The sequence below is a fragment of the Spermophilus citellus genome (genome assembly GCF_964194105.1).
Source record: "Spermophilus citellus genome assembly, chromosome: 7".
Classification (NCBI taxonomy): Eukaryota; Metazoa; Chordata; class Mammalia; order Rodentia; family Sciuridae; genus Spermophilus; species Spermophilus citellus.
The window spans coordinates 165,403,779-165,423,580 of NC_138188.1; the positions used below are offsets into that span (position 1 = coordinate 165,403,779).

The 19,802-nt window shown below is 50.6% G+C and overlaps 1 protein-coding gene across 3 annotated transcripts in view; it reads left to right on the plus strand.

Annotated features, from left to right (window-relative positions):
- Positions 1 to 19,802, plus strand: part of PCBP3 (poly(rC) binding protein 3) — a 227,031-nt gene that overhangs the window by 179,577 nt on the left and 27,652 nt on the right. For all 3 annotated transcript variants that reach the window (XM_081301485.1, XM_081301486.1, XM_081301484.1), the window contains 4 exons: positions 8,291 to 8,445; positions 10,444 to 10,467; positions 11,129 to 11,161; positions 11,495 to 11,611. In XM_081301485.1, the coding sequence (XP_081157611.1) occupies positions 8,291 to 8,445; positions 10,444 to 10,467; positions 11,129 to 11,161; positions 11,495 to 11,611 (329 nt within the window). The remainder of the gene's footprint in view (positions 1 to 8,290; positions 8,446 to 10,443; positions 10,468 to 11,128; positions 11,162 to 11,494; positions 11,612 to 19,802) is intronic.

The window sequence follows — 19,802 nt, forward strand, 5'->3', positions numbered from 1 at the left end:
AGGGCCTCAAAGACCTGGCCTGACCCCAGCGGGCATGGCTGCTGTGCACATGTGGACACTCACCAAGGTGGACCACTCTCTGCAGAGAAGAAAAAACAGCCAAACAAATATAAATAATTGAAATCATACAAAGTGTAGTTTAATTAAACTATAAATCAATAACCAAAGATAATTGGAAATTTTCCAAATACTTAAAAATCAAAATACACCCCTATGAATGCTCTGGTCAAAGAGATATTGAAAGAAATTAGAACAATGAAAAAAATATCAAAATTTATAGGATACAAGTAAATCAGGGCTTTAGCATTAAATGTTACATTAGCTAAGAGCAAAGGTCACAACCCCTTCCACCTGAAGGAAAATCAGGCAGAAGGGAAGAAATGATAGAAGAGGACCAGAAACAAGTGGGATCAGACACAGAACCAAGCCTTCCAAATTAGAGAAGCTCCAGTAAAGGAAAACAGAAGCAGTCCTGTGTTCCAAGAACTTGTAGGTCGTAGCAGGTCTTTGCTGCGGGTTTTATTTTACAGTATGGGGCTGGGTTCTGTTTTCAAGGTGATTTTTACTGGCCTTAAGAAGATGGGTCCTTTCATGAGTGCACTTCCTTTGGGACCATGGCTTGTGTGTCAGGATGGGCCTCTAGACAAGTGTCATTGGGACAGTTCCCCAGATGGCCTGCTAGGATGTCTGTGGGCCTCCAGTGGAAGTGGGCTTGGGGCACCTTGGTCCTTGTCCCCCATGCCTTCCCCTGCCGGCAGCCACGATGTCCCCCTAAGGAGCCTCCATGCTGCATGTCTGTGCCTCCTCCATTGTGACCCTCAGAGCCTAAGTGAAGGTATAAACAGATGGACTGAGGGAAATGAAAATACAGTCTATAGGGATTGGTTCAGGACCTCATGGGTACCAGAATCCTCAGTGCTGTGTCCTGATGTATTTGCATGTAACTTACATGTATCTCTATACGTTAGTAATCTCTGGATTACTGACAGTCCCTAATGTAATGTTAATGCTAACTGAACAGTTGTTAAGCTGTTGGTTAGAGAATGTCGAGGAAAGAGTGTGCATGTGATCAGAACTGATGCAACCGTTGCAGGCCCAGCCACACAGCTCATGAAGGGCACGTAAAGGAAACAACGCTCAGATATGCGCTAGAGAGACCAGATTGGCAAGGTGGTGGGCCCAGCAGGGCATGCTGGTGCTCAGCATGTGGCAAATTCAGGTATTGCTTTTGAGAACTTCTGAAATCTGGGGGGGCGGGATATTTTCAGTCTGCAGTTGACTGAATCTGAGGATGCACAAGTATTGAACATAGAGATCACTCCCTTCTGATTTTGGAATGTTTGTGAGGCCATGGAAATTGAGTTGGCCTCAGTACTCCTGGTATAAGTTTTTCTAATCCTTTAATATGCACTGACCCTTGTGGACCAGGAATGGTGCTGGGAACTGGGGTTCAGTAGTGAGTGGTTCAGAGGTGGTGTGAGTGTGCCTTCCAGAGGTCTGTCTGCTGGAAGCCTATCTGCAGTGGGTGGTACTGAAGGGGGCTCCTTACAGGTGGGGCCTGGGACAAGGCAATTAGGTCACAGGGCTCCCCTCCTGGAAGGGATTGTTGTAGTTATTTTAAGAGTTCTTGCAACAGCAGGTTTTAAAGTGACACCACCCATGCTCTTGGCTCCTTCTGCACACAGCCAGGGCGGGGGGGGGGGGGGGACTCTTTGGAACCTCTAGCCACAGAATCATGATCCAGATAACCCTCTTTATAAAGTGTCAGCTCAGGTATTTTGTTATAACAACGAACCCAGAGAATGGAGACCACCATGGCCTTTGCAGCACAGTGTCAGGGCACACAAGTTAACCTCAATAGGACCAGGGCTGTGGAAGGGACAGGCCAGATGAGATGGAGCACAGGCAGTGGCCTCCTACAGAAGTTCCTGAGACATGGGCAGAAGAACTCAGCCTGTTTCTAGAAAGGAGCTGAGTCGGGGGAGAGAGGGTGGGAAGGACAGACACCAGGAGAGAGTGGCAGATGAGGCCTTGGGGACAGGGACTTTGCCCTGGATTGAGTTGCACTGCAGTGGAAGGGTACCCCAGGACTCCGGCGAGGAGGTAGCATGGTGTGACTTCAGGTGCTGTGAGTGCGTGGGATGTCAGGTAGCACACACCTCTGCCGCATGTTCCAGAGCAAGCATCTTTTCTGCAAAAACGATGTTTCTGCTTTTCTTCATCATGAGTGGGTGCTGGATGTGCTGCTTTCCTGCCTACGCTGATGTGCTAATTTGCACTGATTCACTTTTAAGACGTGCACCAGCGCTGCCGTGTGAGAATGGCCCTCGTGCATCATTCTCTCAGGTCACTAAACTCCACGTCTTAATGTTGGTGTGTGTGTATGAAGTGATGGAATAGCACTGACTAGAGTATCTATCACCTCACACACCTTCCATTTTTTGGGTGGTGAAAACATTTAATATCCACTCTTAGCAATTTTCAGCAATGCGATACACTTTTACTCACTGTCAGACTGTGCCGTACCATGGACCTTCAGCACCTACTCCTTTTGTCCATCTGAGACCTTGTACCCTTAACCAACTTCTCTAAGTTCTCCACGCCCCACCCCTCATCTCACAACCACCCTCTTCTCTGTTCCTATGGGTTCAGCTTTTTCAGATCCTACATGTAAGTGAGGTTGCCCTGTGTGCATCTTTCTATGTCAGGCTCTCTCACTGAATGCCATGCCCCAGGAGCGTCCTGTTTTCCACAGGGCCAGCTCTCCTATCTAAGGCTGACTAGCATTTATTTGTATATCCACCGCACTTGCTTGGTCCATGAATCACTGAAGGACACTTATGTTGACTTTATGTCTGTTGGGAACAGCACTGAAGTAGACATGGGAGAGCAGATATCTCTGCAGCTAATGGCCTCCAATTCCCTTGGATGCATACCCAGAAGTGAGTTGTTGGGTGATATTTTGTGAGGAAACTTCATCCTATTTTATGATGCCTGTACTAATTTACTTTCATACCAAAAGTGAACAAGAGTCCCGTTTTATCCAGCCCCTGCCACACTTATTATCTTTAGTCTTTTAGATAATAGCTGTTTTAACAGGTGTGACTCGACATCTCATTGTGGTTTAAATTTGCCCCTCCGAGATAATTAGTGATGTTTTTTTCCTACGCCCCCCCCCCCCGTTGGGAATTTGTATGTCTTCCATTATGAAATATCTCCTCAAATTCTTTGCACATTTTTATTCCAATTGGATCATTCATTTTCTTGCTATTGAGTTGTTCATATTCTTTACCTATTTTGGGTATTAGACCTTTATCAGAGATTTGGTTTGAAGGTCTTTTCTCCCACTCTGCAGATTATCTCCCCATTCTCCTGAATATTTCCTTTGCTGTGCAGATTTTATTTTGATCTAATCACTTCTGTTTTCACTTGTGTTGCTGGGCTTTTGGGGTCATATCTAAAGCAGTCATTGCTCAGCTCAAAGTCATAAAGCTTTTTTTCCCTGTATTCTCTTCTAATAGTTTTATAGTTTCAGGTCTTAGATTTAAGTCTAATCCCATTTTGATTTTATTTATTTATATATATATATATATATATATATATATATATATATATATATATATATATAGTGTAAGATAAACCTCCAGTTTTCTTTTCCTGCATTTGGGTGGACAGTTTCCCAGCCCCCTTGCTGAAGAGATGGTGCTGGCCCGTGGCATGTTCTTGGTGGCACAATGAGTTTCTCATAGACAGCATGGGACAGGGCCATGTTTTTAGTCCACTTTGTTTTTAATGAGACCATTTATATTGGGAGTAGCTACTGAGATGTTAAGACTGCTGTTTCTTTTTTTTGTTTTGTTTTGTTTTCTCTTTGTTGTTTTTTGCTCCTCTTGTTTTTAGGTTTTGTTCGCCAGGCTTCCTGTGGCTTACCGTCTTTTTGATACGTTTTGATAGTGTTTTTAGGTGTGCTCCAGTAGTCTTTTGGGTTTGTGCTTGCGTTTGTGTGTTTTTAATCATTGCTGCAGTATCTCTGTGTCTGTATCTATAACCTTCTATCTATAGGACTTACAAGTTAGACTGCTACTATCTTACGATCTTACTAGTTTATGGGAAGAATAGAAACCAAACCCCACTCTAAAATTATTCGCCCTATCCTGTTTATAATTATTTCAGGTATTTTCTAACCATACTGTTCATATCAGACAGGACAGTAGTTTCAAAAGGCCGTTTTGAAGACTCAGCAGGAAAGCAGAGGCCTTTTGCATTTCCTGTTTTTGCCTACTGTGTTCCTTCTTCCCTCTCTATGTTACACCTCCCTCTGCCAGCCGAGCTCCTGGATGTGAGGGGCAGCGCCTGAGAGCTCTCTGTGGGGTCTCTGTGCCCCTGCAGCTACTGGAAAGGGGCCTTTGACTCCTGTTGTCCCCACTTGCTGCTGCCATTCTGTCTTGTCTTTGATTTTTAGACATTTAACCATGATGTATATTTGTGTGGATTTCTTTGGTTTATTTTGTTTGGGGTTTTCTCGTCTTCTTAAATATATGGTCTCCTTTCTTGCCTTCGGCCTTTGCATTTCTTGGTGGCACTGTCATTGTGCTTGCCATCACCGCTCTCCTTGTTAGTGGCTGTCTCCAACCAGTGTGGCACTTCAGGACTGTTGTGTGCGCTGACAGGGCAGTTCCTGGGCCGTGAGAGATGAGGGTCTCAGGACTGAGGTGTGGAAAGATGGGCTTCCAGCTTCTAAGGTAAAGGGGCAGCAGATGCAGAGGCCCCATGATGGAGGTCTCTGGGAGAAGGGTGGAGGGATGATGGAGACCTTTACCCTCAGAATCCATGGCTGTTGAGTCGGGAGATATGGACTTGGCTTGGCTCTGAGAGAACAGGAAGCCAGTGGGGTCAGTGTTGCTTGTTGAGCCCCGAGAGTTGTCGATGAAGTTGTCGATGAAGGTCAGAGTGGTGAACAGGGAAGGGGTTGGGCTGAGCAGGTGGGGGCTGTGCGGAGACAGACAGGTGGGTGGATGGCCTGGAAAGGGTTCAGTTCCGTGCCTTGCCCATATCGCATCAGTACCTACTGGAAATCCATGTAGCTGGCCCGGGGCTCTGCCCTGGGAATCTGGAGTCCAGGTATGTGCCAGGCCAAGGCACATCTGTAGGCAGTATCTGCATGGAGTGGCACTGAAGCCACAGACTGGACAGGCTTGCTGGGTGGGAGGCTTGGGGGGGCACAGACTCTGCCGGGTCCTCCTCGACCTCCTGTTAAGTGAATTGAAAACATGTTCAGTCCAGGCATGGTCTGTAATCCCAGAGGCCAAGGATGCTGAAGTAGGAGGATCACCAAGTTCAAAGCTAGCCTTAGCAATTTAGTGAGACCCATTTTCAAAATAAAAACTAAATAAATTAAAAGGACTAGAGATGTGGATCAGTGGGTCAGCACCCCTGGGTTGAGTCCCCAATATCCCTACCACTACCAAAAAGCACATTCAATCCCAGGCACTGACGAGAACAGAAGAAGAAGCTTCTAGAAGGCCTGTAGGGGAGGGGTTCCAGGAGGAGCTGCCCATCCATTGTGATTCCAGGTGACCAAGCAGGGCAGTGGGCCCTTGCTTCCTGTTGAGTCCTTTTGGAACCCTTTTGTCCATTTTTTTCTGATAGCCCCTGACGCTCTGGGCAGATGGGTCAGTGTGGGCTGGGTGGGAGCAAGGCCTGGGACACCCTTGGGTCCCATGAATAAACAGATACAGCAGCAGATGGGTTAGGGCTTGTTCATCCCATGCCTCAGAGAGATCTGTGGCTCCCAGAGCTTCAGTAGGAGCAGAGTGTTCCCCAGGATCAAGTCCTGAGTCCCAGGAGACCTCATCTATCCACGGGACAACTCCTCACTCCTACAGTACACAGAGCCTCTGTGCTGGCTCCCTCCTGCCTGCAGATGAGGAAAGGCGCTGGCCTGTGTGACAGATCCCTGCTGACAGCCTGGAGCCGGAAGCACCCCGGGCAGGCGCTGACCTACTTTCTCCTCCCTGGGCTGGAAACATTTATGTAACAGACGCCGAAGGGCCCTGCTGTCCCTGTGGTGGAAGGAGATGCGTTTAATTAAAAAGGAAGCACTAAGCCCTGAATTGGCCACAGCACGAGGGGTTCTTTGGACCTGGTGAATCAGCCTCAGCAGAAACGCAGATCTGAGAGAAGGGTTTTGCCAGGCTTGTCTGGGGGTCTCTATGGATATTCGCAGTTGTGCATTTGAGCAAGATATTCCTCTCTCCCTCAAGACCCCTCCTCCTGAGTGCCTGCCTGGGCCTGGGCTCTGCTGGGACTGTGCACTCACCCTGGCCAATAGAGCTCTCCCCTGTGCCTCCCACTGGGCAACCAGCAGTCACACGAGGCTGTGTGCTCAGCACTTAGGTGCCTAGTGAATTTTAGTCTTAATGTAGAGGGCAGCTTGTGACTCAGTGGACAAAGAGCACTAATCTGGAAGAATGGTTTTTAAAACCTCTTTGCTACGTAAAACCCGCATTCAATGCTATGTAAGCATAACCAGCGGTTGCTCTTTGCAGACCTCCCTTATGCACCCAGTGAGCTGTGTCTGTGCTTAATTTTTCTGTTTTCCTTCTAGCGTATTTTTTAGCAGAAATATTTTGATGAGGAAAAAAATTTTGCCCCAACTCCTAAGCCCCAATCTCTCCTGTGTGTGCCTGTCTCAGTCCCCAGCTCCGTCACATGGGGCTGGGTAGGTGGGCTTCATGGGGTTTTGTCCCTGAAGGATTGCCATGAGACATTCCTGCAGGTAATGCTTTCCTTTGGTGAAGACTTAAGTGTGCCGCTCTCTGTGAGGAGCTCTCAGTGCGAGCCGCAGCCTCGCCCTTCACCTTCCCAGCAACTGCCCTTCTCTTGGTACACACCTGGGCAGGTATGCAGGGAGCCTGGAGGCCTGTCCATGGTACTCCAAATGCCCCATTCTGGGCTCCATGGACCCTGGCCCAAATCCCCCCAGCACTGCATGCACCCCACAAACCAGCAGCCCCTACGTCCAATAAGCCACTCTTTGCTATCAGCACCTGTCACTGCTGCCACCTACCTGACTATTCTCCAGGTCCTGTGGAGGCGCTCCATACCCAAGTTCCATCCTGTGCCCTGCCCTATTTCCTCTCCCCTCTGGTGACCCCCACAGCCCCACACTGTGCCCCATGCAAACCACTTCCGATGCCACATTCCTGCACCTCACAGGCTGCTGGAGGGCATGTGCATGCCCTTGCAGAGAGCTACTTAACCCTGCACTGCCTCAGGACTCTTCAGCTGAAGAATCAGAGTCCGGTCCCCTGAGGTGCCTTCACCCCACTCCTCCCACATCTGGCAGTTCCAGAATATCTCCTGGGCATGTGCATCTCTCACCCTCTAGCTTCTAGAATCTTTGCAGGAACCCGCTCCCTCCTCCTCGCTGCTCCACCAAACCCTGGCTTCTTTAATCCTCTCTGAGGCATGGCTGGGTAGCTCTGTCTTGTGCTGGGTGACCCCTAGAAGGGGATGGCACAGTGGCCTGTGGGGACCAGTGTTGGCCAGTAGCTCACTGGAAGGGCCTGGAAGCAGGTCACCACAGCAGCACAAAGCCATCACGTCCCTTTCCCATGAGCCCTTCCATCTTGCTACCAGTGATCCATCTTTGCTTGTAAATAGTGAAATGAAGCCTTAATTCAGGCTGGCAGGCTAACTATGAGTGATCGCCACAGAAAGCCTATGATCAGTGCAGACCTGATCAGAGAGAGCATCTGCTGATGGCTTTGGTCAGGAGATGCCAGTGGTTTGGCATCTCTAGTGACTAGAGACTGGGTCCACATTTGGGCCTGAGACCACAGGGACATTGGCAAACGTGCCCTTCTGGCTGTTTGAGGTGATGTGGGTGGCCATCAGGGAAATGGTCGGAACTGAAACCACATGGTGAGCCATGCTGGCCAAGCTGAGAGCACCGGGCAGGCTGTCTCCAGGACACTCCTGGGGGGGGTCTCTGTACTCTGTGGCTTTGAGAGAGCTGCTCCCATGACCCTCTTCACAGAGACTTCAGTGACCTGCCCAGGTAATGTGGTCAGTCAGGTGGGGCCAGAACTAGCCCCATGGGCTTTCCCAGAGGCTCATGTCCAAGATGCCAGGCAACCTATGCCCCCGGGTGAAGCCTGATCAGCCAGTGGAGGTGAGGGCAGTATGCTCACTCCCACTCAGGAGGCTGGAGCCCCAGAAGGCCAGAAGGTTGTTCCTGAGCTGAGGAGATCTGCCCGGTGGTCAGCGTCTTGCCTTCTCTTTCCAGGTGACGCCATCTGGGCCCCATCCATCCTTCTTCACAGCACCCTCAGTACCGTAAGCCATCACCCCCATCCACATTTTGGGAGGAAGATGGAGTCCAAGGTCTCTGAAGGTGGCCTGAATGTGACCCTAACAATTCGCCTGCTGATGCATGGAAAGGTACAGAGACTTTGTTGCTGTCAGAGAAAGGGGACATCCCACTGCCAGGGTCTTTGCTCTGTAGAATATTTTTTTAGTCTAAGCAATCTCAGACTTACAAAGCCTCGCAAATACAGTCCATTACACTTTCCTGGAACCCTTCTAGACTACCTGGCAGCCTAATGCCCTGTCCCAGAGTACCCCGGGGCAAATTTCTTCTGAATGGCCCTCAGAGCCAGGGCATCCCTGCAGATGTGCCCCGCCTGGGCCCTGCAGGCCAAGCAGTGTGTGTGGCACAGCCTTTGATGGCAAGGGGTCCAGGCAGCACTGGAGCACAGCCTGTCGCCTCTTTCCAGTCTCCTTCCACCTTTGACTTTTACTGGTACAAGTTTCTGTCCAGCGCTTTTGTGACATGGCCCTCACTTTGGCTTTGGTGGATGTTTCTCTGCCATTGACAGGAATTCACGGCAGCCTTCCTGTCAGTGGGCCCAGATGTCACCACATCCCATTCCTGGTGGTGCTCACATGAGCCCCTGGGTGGGAGGCTCCTGCCCTGCTCCCCGTGTGCAGCAGCCCCTCTCCATGGTCAGAAAGTCCCTGCTGGGAAGTCTCTACAGCTACAGGCCTTCCACACACTCATTCATTCCATGGTCCACTTGGACTCGGGCCCTCTGCCTTATCCAGTGGGCCACTTTTCCCTGTAACTGCTTTGGTCACTGTGGTGCTTGTAGGGCTCCTGGTCCTAGCCACTCCTACAGCACTGTCTCCCTTCATGGCTCATCTTTTCCTTTCCTGGTCCCCATTCTCGAGTCAGCCATGTCTCTAGAAATGGACTCCTTTGAGTGCACAAGAATATTTTGGAGGCTGGGATTGGGCCCTAGGAACACTCCTTGATCCTGGCCACTTACACAGAGCCAGGGAACAGACACAGTTCCAACATCCTCGCTCTGAATTCTCTGTCCATGTTGTCCACCCCTCCAATTCCATCCCAGCAGCACAGGGCTCATGGTGGTGCCTGTTCCCAAGAAAGCCAGCTCCTCTTGTCTGCACAGTGTCTCCCAGAATGGCAGGCAGCATAGGGCTGGGCTCTGGAGCTGGTGGGGCTGGCACAGCCAGCTTTGCAGAGGGCACATCCCTCTAGGCAAGCGTGGGCACTCTCAGACCTCCATTTCTTTGGTGGAGAGTGACTGCCTGGCCTCCTCCTGATGCGACTATCTGCAGACCAGCTGCTCAGTCCCCTCCAGCTGCCACAGCTGCCACCACACCCTCTTGTAGGAGGTGAAGTGGGCCTGTGACAGGAGGGTACACCACTGCCCCTGCTCCCCTCCCTGCTCCTTCGTCCCGGCATGCACGCCCTCCCCATAGCTTAGGAGCAGTGTGTAGGTTGTTGAGGACTTGGTTCCAGTGAGGAAAGTGAGTCAGGGTTTGAAAGAAGTCATTCTCCATGGCTGGAAGCCATGCTGACCCTGTCTCAAGTGACATGCCCCAGGGACCTCTCTGGGGCTGTCCTATGTGCAGAGAGATACTGGTACCAGCCCCGCAACAACATGTGCCCCACCACCAGTTGCTGCAGCGTGTGCCAGTACTTCTCTTGGTATTATGTCTTTTAAAACAGCAGTGTGGCACTGCCCTCTGGGGAGTCACAGTCAGGATTTCCTTGAGGCGGCAAGTGTAGAAGTGCCCTCCTGAATCCCTGATCAAGAGCAGCTGGCTGCATCCTCCTCCTGGAGAGTCAGTCAAGCTTAGAGCAGCCCTGGTCTCAGATAGACGGACCTCTCTACAGACAGCCCAACTGTTCACTCCCTGCCCCCGCCATGTAGTCCAAATTCTCCCCTCTTGGGTTGAGAGTATGGCCCAGTGGTAAAGGCTTGGTTCCATCCCCAGCACCACGTAAATAAACGAATAAGTAAATACCAATCCCTCTTGTCAGGAGGGTGGATGGGTTCTGCAGCATGTGCCCCAGTATTGACCTCTTCTGCTCTGTGGCGTGATCTTTCTGTGATTTTCTTTTTTCTACAGGAAGTTGGAAGCATCATTGGGAAGGTAATTGGTGAATGAACTCTGCATCTTTCAGGGTCTCTGTAAGGACACGGTGAGGACAGTGGCAGCCCCTGGTGATGCTGGCTCCAGCACCCTCACAGCCCCAGCAGGCATTCCGCTCTGTGCTGGGGAAGCGGAGATCCCCGGGAGCACTGCCATTCAGCCCGTTGGCACCCCCTGTCCCACAGGGAAAGGGCTGGGTGGAAGCTTGTGGCTCATGAAGGAGAAGAGCTGAGGGGCACTGCCTTCCCTGACCATCTCTGGGACCCCATGTCCCTTTCCTCCACTGCCACTATTCTACAGGGGAGCCTCCAGTTGTCCATGTCCAGCCTTCTCACAGGTTCTTTTTGGAGAGGGCCTCTCAGGGAGTCACCACTCATGGAAGATGGTGCAGCCCTGCTGGCACCACAGTCTCAGTGCCACTGAGTGAGCACACATACTTTCCCACACCTCAGCTTCTTCACCTGAGGTGACGGCAAGGTCGTAAGGGAAGGGCTGGCCCAGTGCAGGGCAGGGTGGAGGCTGGCCCTGCTGTGCTGCAGGTGCCTCCCTCAGGACCCCACACAGCAGAGGCAGCTGCCAGAACCAGGGACACACCAGGGCCACGTGCCCCACACAAAGCTGCCAGTGACACTTTTCCTTGTTGTCTAAATCTCCATTCCAGAAAGGGGAAACTGTGAAGAAGATGCGTGAAGAGGTGAGTGTGACTTGTCCTGACAGCATCCTGTACCCCATTTGGGATGCGGGAGGGTCTGGGCTTCACCTGTCCTGGGGGGCCTGCTCATCCCACCCATGTGCACTCTTCCCTCTGACACATGGCATTCAAGAGGGTTAGATGAGTGGGGCACAGGCACCCTTAGGGATGGCTTAGATTCCTTTTGTTAACTAAAGTTTCCCACTAACGGAGACTAGTGGAAAGAGCCCCACTGCTCAGGGCCAGACACTGGGCCATCTGTGACCTGGAGAGCCCAGGTTGGTACTGCCCAGGTGGCTTTCAGCTACTGCAGCATTTGCTCTGCCCTTGCCCTAGAGTGGTGCCAGGATCAACATCTCAGAGGGAAACTGCCCGGAGAGGATTGTGACGATCACAGGCCCAACGGACGCCATCTTCAAGGCCTTTGCCATGATTGCGTACAAGTTTGAGGAGGTGAGGTGCACCTGCTTGAGCCCTCTGTCAGGCAGGGAAGGGCGGGCTGAGCCAGCTCCTAGGGCACAGGGGCCTGGACAAGGGCATGGCCCAGACCACCTAGCACATCCTCCTCTTACCTCCTCTGCCTCCCAGGTACTCTTCCCAACTCCTGTCCACCTGGTGAGGGGCCGGCATCCCTCCTTTCTCCTGAAGCCAGCCACTCGTAGCACATGTACTTTGGAGAAGCCCACCTCACTCATGGTTGCTCAGACCCTGCCCCTGTACGTCCAGCCTGACCTCAAAACACACCACACTGACTTCCAGGGCTGCTGCTCACCCCCAGGCTGGGCCACATGGCCCTGCACCAAGCCCCACTGTCACCACCCTTGTCCTGCTACCCCACCATCACAGCCAGCCTCCCAGGAGAGTCAATGTGGCTGGGCTCCAATATGGACAGACAGAGCTGGAGACATGGGGTGTGTGCTTGCCTGCTAGTGGAAGTGCACGTGTGTGTGTGTGTGTGTGTGTGGCACTGTGAGCTTTTGACGGTGAGTTAGAGCTTAGTGTCTGTGTGTTTCCACTTGTCTTGATCCAGAGACGGGGATTGAGCCAGGAAATTAAACTTCTCTGTCAAAAATGAGGATGGCCAAGTAATGAGGCAGACTTTGTGAAAGTAAACAGGGAGCCCGCTGAGAACAGGCAGCAGTGCCCATGAGAGTGGCTATGGCAAGGGATTGGCCACCATTTCTTGTCATAAGCAGGGCAGGAAAATGTTGCGTTGTAGACTGAGTGTGGGTCCCAGGTGTGCAGCTGGTGGCAGCTGGGGCCTGTGAGCTGGAGGTGACTCCCAACCATCAGAATCCCCATGTGAGTACTTGGGGGTCATATCTGCCTGCTCTGGCTGGTCCTGGGTGGGAGGTGGGAAGCTGTGGTCACCAGCCAGGTCCTGACCATTGTGGGCCAAAATGGCAGAAGCTGTGCTCGAGCTCCCTGGGCAGGCTGCTGCAGAGGTACAGGCCAATACCCTCTTGCCACTTGTGGCCTAGCTGTCCCCAGTGTGCAGAGCCAGTGTCTTAGTCTCCCCTTCTGGTCACTCTCGCCTGGGGTCCAGATTTGTTCATGCTCACCTGTGCTGGCAGAGTCGTGACCTTTGGTCGCTATGCCATCTCAGCTGTCTGTGATGAGAGTGGTTGCACTGACACACATGGGACTCTGGAGAGGAACAGCCATGACCACTGTGACAGGAAAAAAAAGTGGTGTGTCCCTGAAAGGTGCACTGGGTCCATGTGCCTAGGGCCCAGGCTGCGAGGCTTGGCGAGCCAGTGTTGTTTTCCCTCCAGTGATGCGTGGCTTGTGCCCTTGATCCTCACCCAGCAAGTGTTAGCCATGGTGCAGATGCCACCATGACCAGCCAATAAGAAGGGTGCCAGCAGGTGGTCGGTCTGCCCTACCCCTAAGCACTTCTGCCAGGGTCAGTGGTGGGTCCGGCAGTCTTCTCATTGTGTGGTTCCCACAGAGAAGCACTGCTCTGGCTGTGCACTGAGCAGTAAGTCAGTCATTCCTCCAGAAGAGCTCCTGAGTGATGAAGGTGGCCTTGTTTGGGGACACAAATCTGAGTCAGAATTCCCAGCCACAGCAATTTGTAGGATCAAGGTCTCTGTGCAGAGAGGTCTCATAACCCTCTTTCCATGAGGTACATGAGCTACCAGTCAGTCTAAGACTAACAGGCCCTGAGATTTCCTGGTTTCAAAGGCAGCAGTGCTGGCAGAGTCACCTGGAGGCCAGGAAAGCATCGTTGCTCGGGACAGAGCTGAACCAAGGCTCTGTTGGCTGGTCACACACGGTCTGTAGTCGTCTCTTCCATTGCTCTGTGAAGGTTGTTGAAGTCAAATTTAGACTAACCAATAGATTTTCTCACTGATCAATAGACGTCTATTTGTATTCCTAGAAGGTAAGGAAACTAGCAAAGTCACAAGCTGACTTATGTAGGGTCCCTTGCCCATGTTTGTGCAAGTGGAAAAACCGTCAGCTGCAATATTCCAGTATCTCAATCGACAACACTAGAATTACCAGGCAACAGTTACCATTATTGTTATCCTGGGGCTCCGGCAACCAGTGGCCCAGTGGGTGGACAGTAAGATTGAAGACCGTGGTGGGATGTGGCATGATCTAAGATGACGCTGAAAGCAGTATGTTGGTCTAACAGATACCATATAGTGAAAAGAAAAGAGACAGGAGCCATCATCAAGAGTTCCAGCCAGGGGCCTGCTGGAAGAGGAGGAGTGTGTGTTGCTCAGCTTCCCGTCCCTGTGACAAGGACCTGAGCTGTCAACTTATAAAGAGAAAAGGCTTATTTTAAAGGGTCAACGATTGGGCAGAACCATTGCTTTCAGGCTTCTGGTGGGACATGGGCAGCATGTGGCCAAACAGTTCACCTAATGGCTGGGACACAAAAAGAAGAAGAGAAGGAGAATGGGGTCCAACAGTTTCCTCAAAAGCACATCCCCAGTAACTTCAAACCTCCCAATAGGCCCTACCTCTTAAAGATTTCACTGCCTCCCCGCAGCATTAAGCTGGGAATCAAACCTTTAACACAGGGACGTTGGGTGACCTTTGCATTCCAGATGCAAACCATGGGAATTCACACCTGACCCTCAGAGGCTTGTGTTCATCTCACAATTCAAAGTGCACTGAGTCTATCTCCAAGTGTCCCCCAATCCTTAACTGTTCCTTAACTGGCACAGGGTGAAAATTCACATTCTGAAATGAAGGAATAGGGGAATGATAAGGAAGTATTGGGCCAAAGCAAGACCAAAACTTAGCAGGGCAAACATTAAGTCCTATAGCTCTAGGTCTGGCATCCTAGGCATAGTCTGATGGGATGTGGGCCCCAAGGAGCCCCTGGCTTTCCTGGTGCCGCCCACATAGCCTCTCTCCTGGGCTGGCTCTGCTTCCTGCCTGCAGTTCCCTCAGCAGTGTGTTTCATGCTCCTGGTACCTCTAACGTCCTGGGGCTTCCTTCCAGCTTGGGCTTCACTCTCACAGTTCCACACAACACCCTGATGCTTGTAGGGACTCCAACCCTGCCTCACAGACCAGTCCTCCCAGGCTTTCCTTTGAAATCTTGGTGGCAGCCTCCATAACACCATAATTCCTGTATTCTGCATGCCTGCAAAACCAGCAACAGGGATGATGCGAGGTCTGCTGCCAGCCTGAGCTGTGCCTGGCCTGAGGGCCTGGCTAGTTTAGGGAGCCCTAGATGGGAAGGGTTCTCTTTTTCAAAAGGCTCTGCCTTGGAAAGTCTTTGAAACAAATTTGCACTTCTACAACTCTGAGCCTTTGATGACTAGGCCTTGCCCATTCTGAGATGCCCTCCAGGCATCCTTCATATTGTCCTAGTGTAAAGCACTTGACTTTTTAAAAATTGTGTTAATCTCTTTAGCAACTGCATCCTCCTTGGCTAAACCTTTGAACAGTCTTCTTTTCTGGATGAACTGGAAGTTTTCCAAATCTTTTTGCTCTGTTTTTGCTCCTACTTACTATAAATTTGGCCAAAAGCGGCCAATAATTCCCTTAATGTTACCTGAATGCTGTTTTGCCTTGAGATTACCAGTATCAGATAAACTAGTCTGTCACCAGTAAACTCATACAATAAGTCTCAGGGCATGAACAAAATATAGACAAGTTCTTGTCTAGAATGCAACACAGGTTGGCCATTTGTCCAATTCCCAGTAGAGTTGTCATTTCCATCTGAAGCCTCATCTACCCAATCTTTTCAATCTGCGTTCCTGTCAGCATTCCGGTCAGATCCCCAACCAGAATCAGCCATTAAACTCCCCTTAAAGCATTCTAGTCCTTCTTCAGTCTGATTATTCAAACTTTACTAAACTCCTTCCCTAAACCAATCCCCAAAGATTGTCCACTTCATCAATTATCATCACAACAACAGCCCCACTTCTCAGAACCCATTCTTCTGCTAGTAAGCCTTCCATTACCGTAACAACTACTTGAGAGAAATCAACTTACGAAGAGAAATGGCTTATTTTAGCTCAGAGTTTTGGACGTTTCAGTCTACGATATGCAGAATTTTTGCTTTTAAGCTCCTGGTGGGTTAGGGGAGGCGGGCAGCATATCATGGCAGAAGCAAGTGGCATAGCAAAACCAAAGGCACACCCACGGTAACTTTATACTCCCAGTAGGCCCCACCTCTTACAGGCTGAGGACCAAGATTTAACACATGCTCCCTTGGGAGACCTTCCAGATACAAATTATAGCAAATGATTATAAGCAAATAAAAACCAAAACAGAAATGAGAGGGTGTCCTGGAATGACATCCTAAATGGAGACTGTCCACTGTCAACAACTTTCTATAAAGGGCTTGGTCAGCTTTCTATTTCTGAAGGGTAGCTGTTTCTAGAGACACTCTGACAAACCAGTATGAGTCCTCCCTGGCATGATACTCTGAAAGGTCCCTAAGGACCCAGTGTGAGTCCCCTCTGGTGTGGCTTTCTAGAGGGTCCCTACACTGTGAGGCCCTCTTTGGAGTGATGGTTTAGGGTTTAGAGAGTCTGTGAGGACCCAGTGTGAGTCCCCCCTGGTGTGACTTTCTAGAGGGTCCACGAGACCCCAGTGTGAGACCCCCTTAGAGTTTTTTCTGGAAGACCCCTGTGGAGCCACTTATGCTGATAGGCCTCTGAGTGGCTTCCTCGGGTCTGTGGACTGCTGAGTCATGGTCTTGGGTGAAGTTGTGGAGCTCCAGAACCCACAACCTGGAGTCTGCTGCGTTTGTTTCCAGCAATGCCGTAGAAGTCCCCTCCCAGTACGGTTCCAGAGCAGCTGCTCTCTGGTCTTTTGTTAGGAGATAAGCCCTCCTGATGGAAGATCATGAAGAGGGTGTTTGGGAAGCAGCCTTGCCCTGCTGGTGATGGGTGGGAGTATGGGTCCCTTACCATACATTGCCATTTCTGCCTGCAGCAGGACAGAGCCTAACGTCAGGGTGGAATCCCTGAAGGCCTGGACCCTCCAGTCACCAGTCAATAGTGGCAGAACCCAAGGGAGTGGACTACATGGCCTAAGGAAGCAGAGACTGTGGAAGTTTTTGTTTAATTTGCTTTTTTTTTTTTTTTTTTTTTTTTTTTTGTTGTTGTTGTTTTGTTTGGGCACTGGGATTGAACCCAGGGCCTTGCGCGTGCTAAGCACATGCTGTACCACTGAGCTACATCCCAGTCCTCAAAGTGTTGGTCATCTGAATTGTCACTGGTCTTTCCAGCTTCCCAGAAGATTGGGATGGTATGACAGGGTAAGTTTTCATAATGGTTCCCATCAAGTGGGTGTCCTGAATCATGTATCGTGTCACGTAAAAATGGGCGAACACCAGGTTGGAAACAGCTACAGCTTTTCAGAAAGGAATGTTCCACACATCCTGAAACAGACAATGCCATAACTGAGACACCTCACTCAGCCCAGGGAGGGAGGAAGCTGGTGAGCCACCCCAAGAGCTCCAGGCCCACAGCCGTGCCTCGTTTTCACCGTTCCTCCAGGACTATGTTGTTGACAGGTGACAAGTGGCCACAAATGCCCTCACTGTCTCACAGTTTCCTGCCAATGTGGGTTTCACATAGTGGCCAATGTATCTGCTCCTACATGAGTAGTTTCACAGGCAACTCCACTAACATCTGTGTTTGTCATTAGGCACCACCAGCCAGCAACAGTACTGGAGTTCACCTTGGGAAGGGGTCATGCACCTCCTGTCCTTCCTTCCTCTTCAGTATTAGGGACTTGTGCTGGTAGCTCACAGCAGCATCTCTGAATGCGCACAAGCACATCCTTGAGGGGTTTAGCTAGAGGTACAGCCTTAGTCTAAGAGGTGTGTCTGGTGTGATGATCTGAGAGCATTTCCCTCAGCTTCTGTGTTCTCCCTGTGTGCAGTCACGGCTCTGGGAAGCAAAGCTGTGTCTGAGCACCCTCTCCTCCTAATATGTTGATGGGGCTCCAGCAGAGGCGAGAGCCCCAAGGTCATGCTCCTCTGAACGCGTGCCTTCTCTCTGGTGATTGACAGGTGCTCATGAGTACAAGTCCTGCATCTGGCTGACCTTGCTGGGTGGAGCCCTGTGTTCTAAGGAGATGAGGCTGGTGATGTTCTTAATCTGCCCTGGCTGCTTCCATAACCAGGTCCCACAGCTGGGTGGCTTAAACAATAGGCACTGTTTTCTGTTTTGGAGGCTGAAAGCCCAAGATCAAAGTATCATGGTGCTTGGTTTGTTCCGAGGCCACTTCCCTCAGATTGCAGATGGCCACCTTCTCATGGTCCTTTTCTCTGTGGGCACATCCTTGCTGTCTCCCTCTTGTTATCAGGACCCAAGCCTTACTGGACTAGAGTTCATTCTTAGGACCTCATTGAACCTCATTAGAGACTCCATCTCTAAAGGGTCACAGTGGGGATTAGGGCTTCCTTGTGGGTCCACATCACCCGACTTAATGACCTCCAGCTTCAATTCTGAGGAAATTGGTCAAGTTGCCAACAGGGTCTGCCAAGGCCAAGAGGCAGAAAACAGAATCTTCCCAGGTTTCCTGTCTTCTACACAAGGTAGGAGATCATCTGCATATGACATCAGAACTAAAGCACAGGGAACTGTGGGTTTTACTCTTGAGGACCAGGAAGAGGTGGTGGTGCTTCAGTGCCCCTGGGCCGGCGGTCCAAGCACCTGAGCCCAGTGAAGGTGCACAGATGTGGCTGCCCTGCTCTGCAGACGCACTGGTGAGGGCAGAGCTGAGGCCCACAGCTCTGTAGGAGCATCTAGGGAGGGTGGTACTCTACCTGGGCTGCAGGCTCCAGGGAGACTGCTACCTAGACCTCCACACACCCAGCTCCAGGGTCAGGGGAGGGCAGGAAGGAAACTGGTGCTCTTCCCTGGTCTGTACCAAGGGGGCTTTCTTTCTAGGATAGGATCCTCCTTCCCCAGTGATGCCTCTGCTCAGTGTCCACATGTGCTTGTCCACAGCTGGTGGCAGTGAGGGGGCCGCCTGCCTGTGTGAGCTGCAGGGCCACAAGTTCATTTTGGTCCTGCCTTATTTTGTTCTAGAACCCTCTTAAATGTTCTGCCAGGTGTTGTGTTTCAGCTCCAGGATCACAACACACACACACACACACACACACACACACACACACACACACTCCCTGTATCTAATTTCTGTTTTCAAATTAGGTTTGACTCTATTGAGCAGATGGGATGGAGAGGGATTCCTAGGCCCTCACTCCTCAGCCTGACTGCTGTCAGAGCTTGCCTTCCAGTCTTCCCAGAACCCAGGGGTCTCTTCTTTCCCTGTGGGCACAGTTGTTCCAGTCATTTCCATTGGAAGTGTTTGGACATGGCTTTTAGGAGACTTTGCCCTGCTACCTTTTCTGACCGTTGGGTTTATTTGTGGGGAGAAGGTCAAGTTGATATTACCTAAGGTAACCCTGAGTCCTGTGCCCTGAGAGTTCCAAATTCTTCTGTTAGTTGTGGATCTTGTCTGGGTTTGGAGAAATCCTTCATCATAGCTCTTAATTCAGCTCTGGTTCAGGTTTAAATTGCCTGTGGCACAAGTTTGGTTGGGGGATTCTACAAGTACTCAGCATCAGGGGTCCTAGGAGCATTGTTGGGAAAAGGCAGAGGTGGAGTTGGGGGGGTGTGTTGAAAAGATGGGAATCGGGGCAGGAGGTGCTAGAGGGCTAGGAGGGAGGACCTACTGGATAGCATCTGAGGTCTGTCAAATTATTTATTTGCTTTAGCCAAAGAATCTTTCAGTGAAGCAATTTTTAAATCAGAATTTTATTAGGAGACCTATTCACACTGATCCAAAAAATGCTGCTCCACTGGGCATGAGAAACCTTGTCCACTTTTTTTATAAGGTGGTATCCATATATAGGGTTTAACCCAGGGCACTCCACCACTGAGCTACAGCCCAGCCCATTTTTATTTATTTATTCATTTATTCATTTTTTTTTCAGCTGTAAATGGGCACAGTGCTTTTATTTAATTTATTTTTATGCAGTGCTGAGGATTGAACCCAGTGCCTCACAGGTGCTAGGAAAGTGCTCTATCACTGAGCTACAGCCCCAGCCCCCCATTTTTATTTTGAGACAAGGTCTCACCAATTTGATTAGGGTCTTGCTAAGTTGCCACGCCCAGCTACAACATCCCTCTTGAATGGACCGTTATACTCAAGTC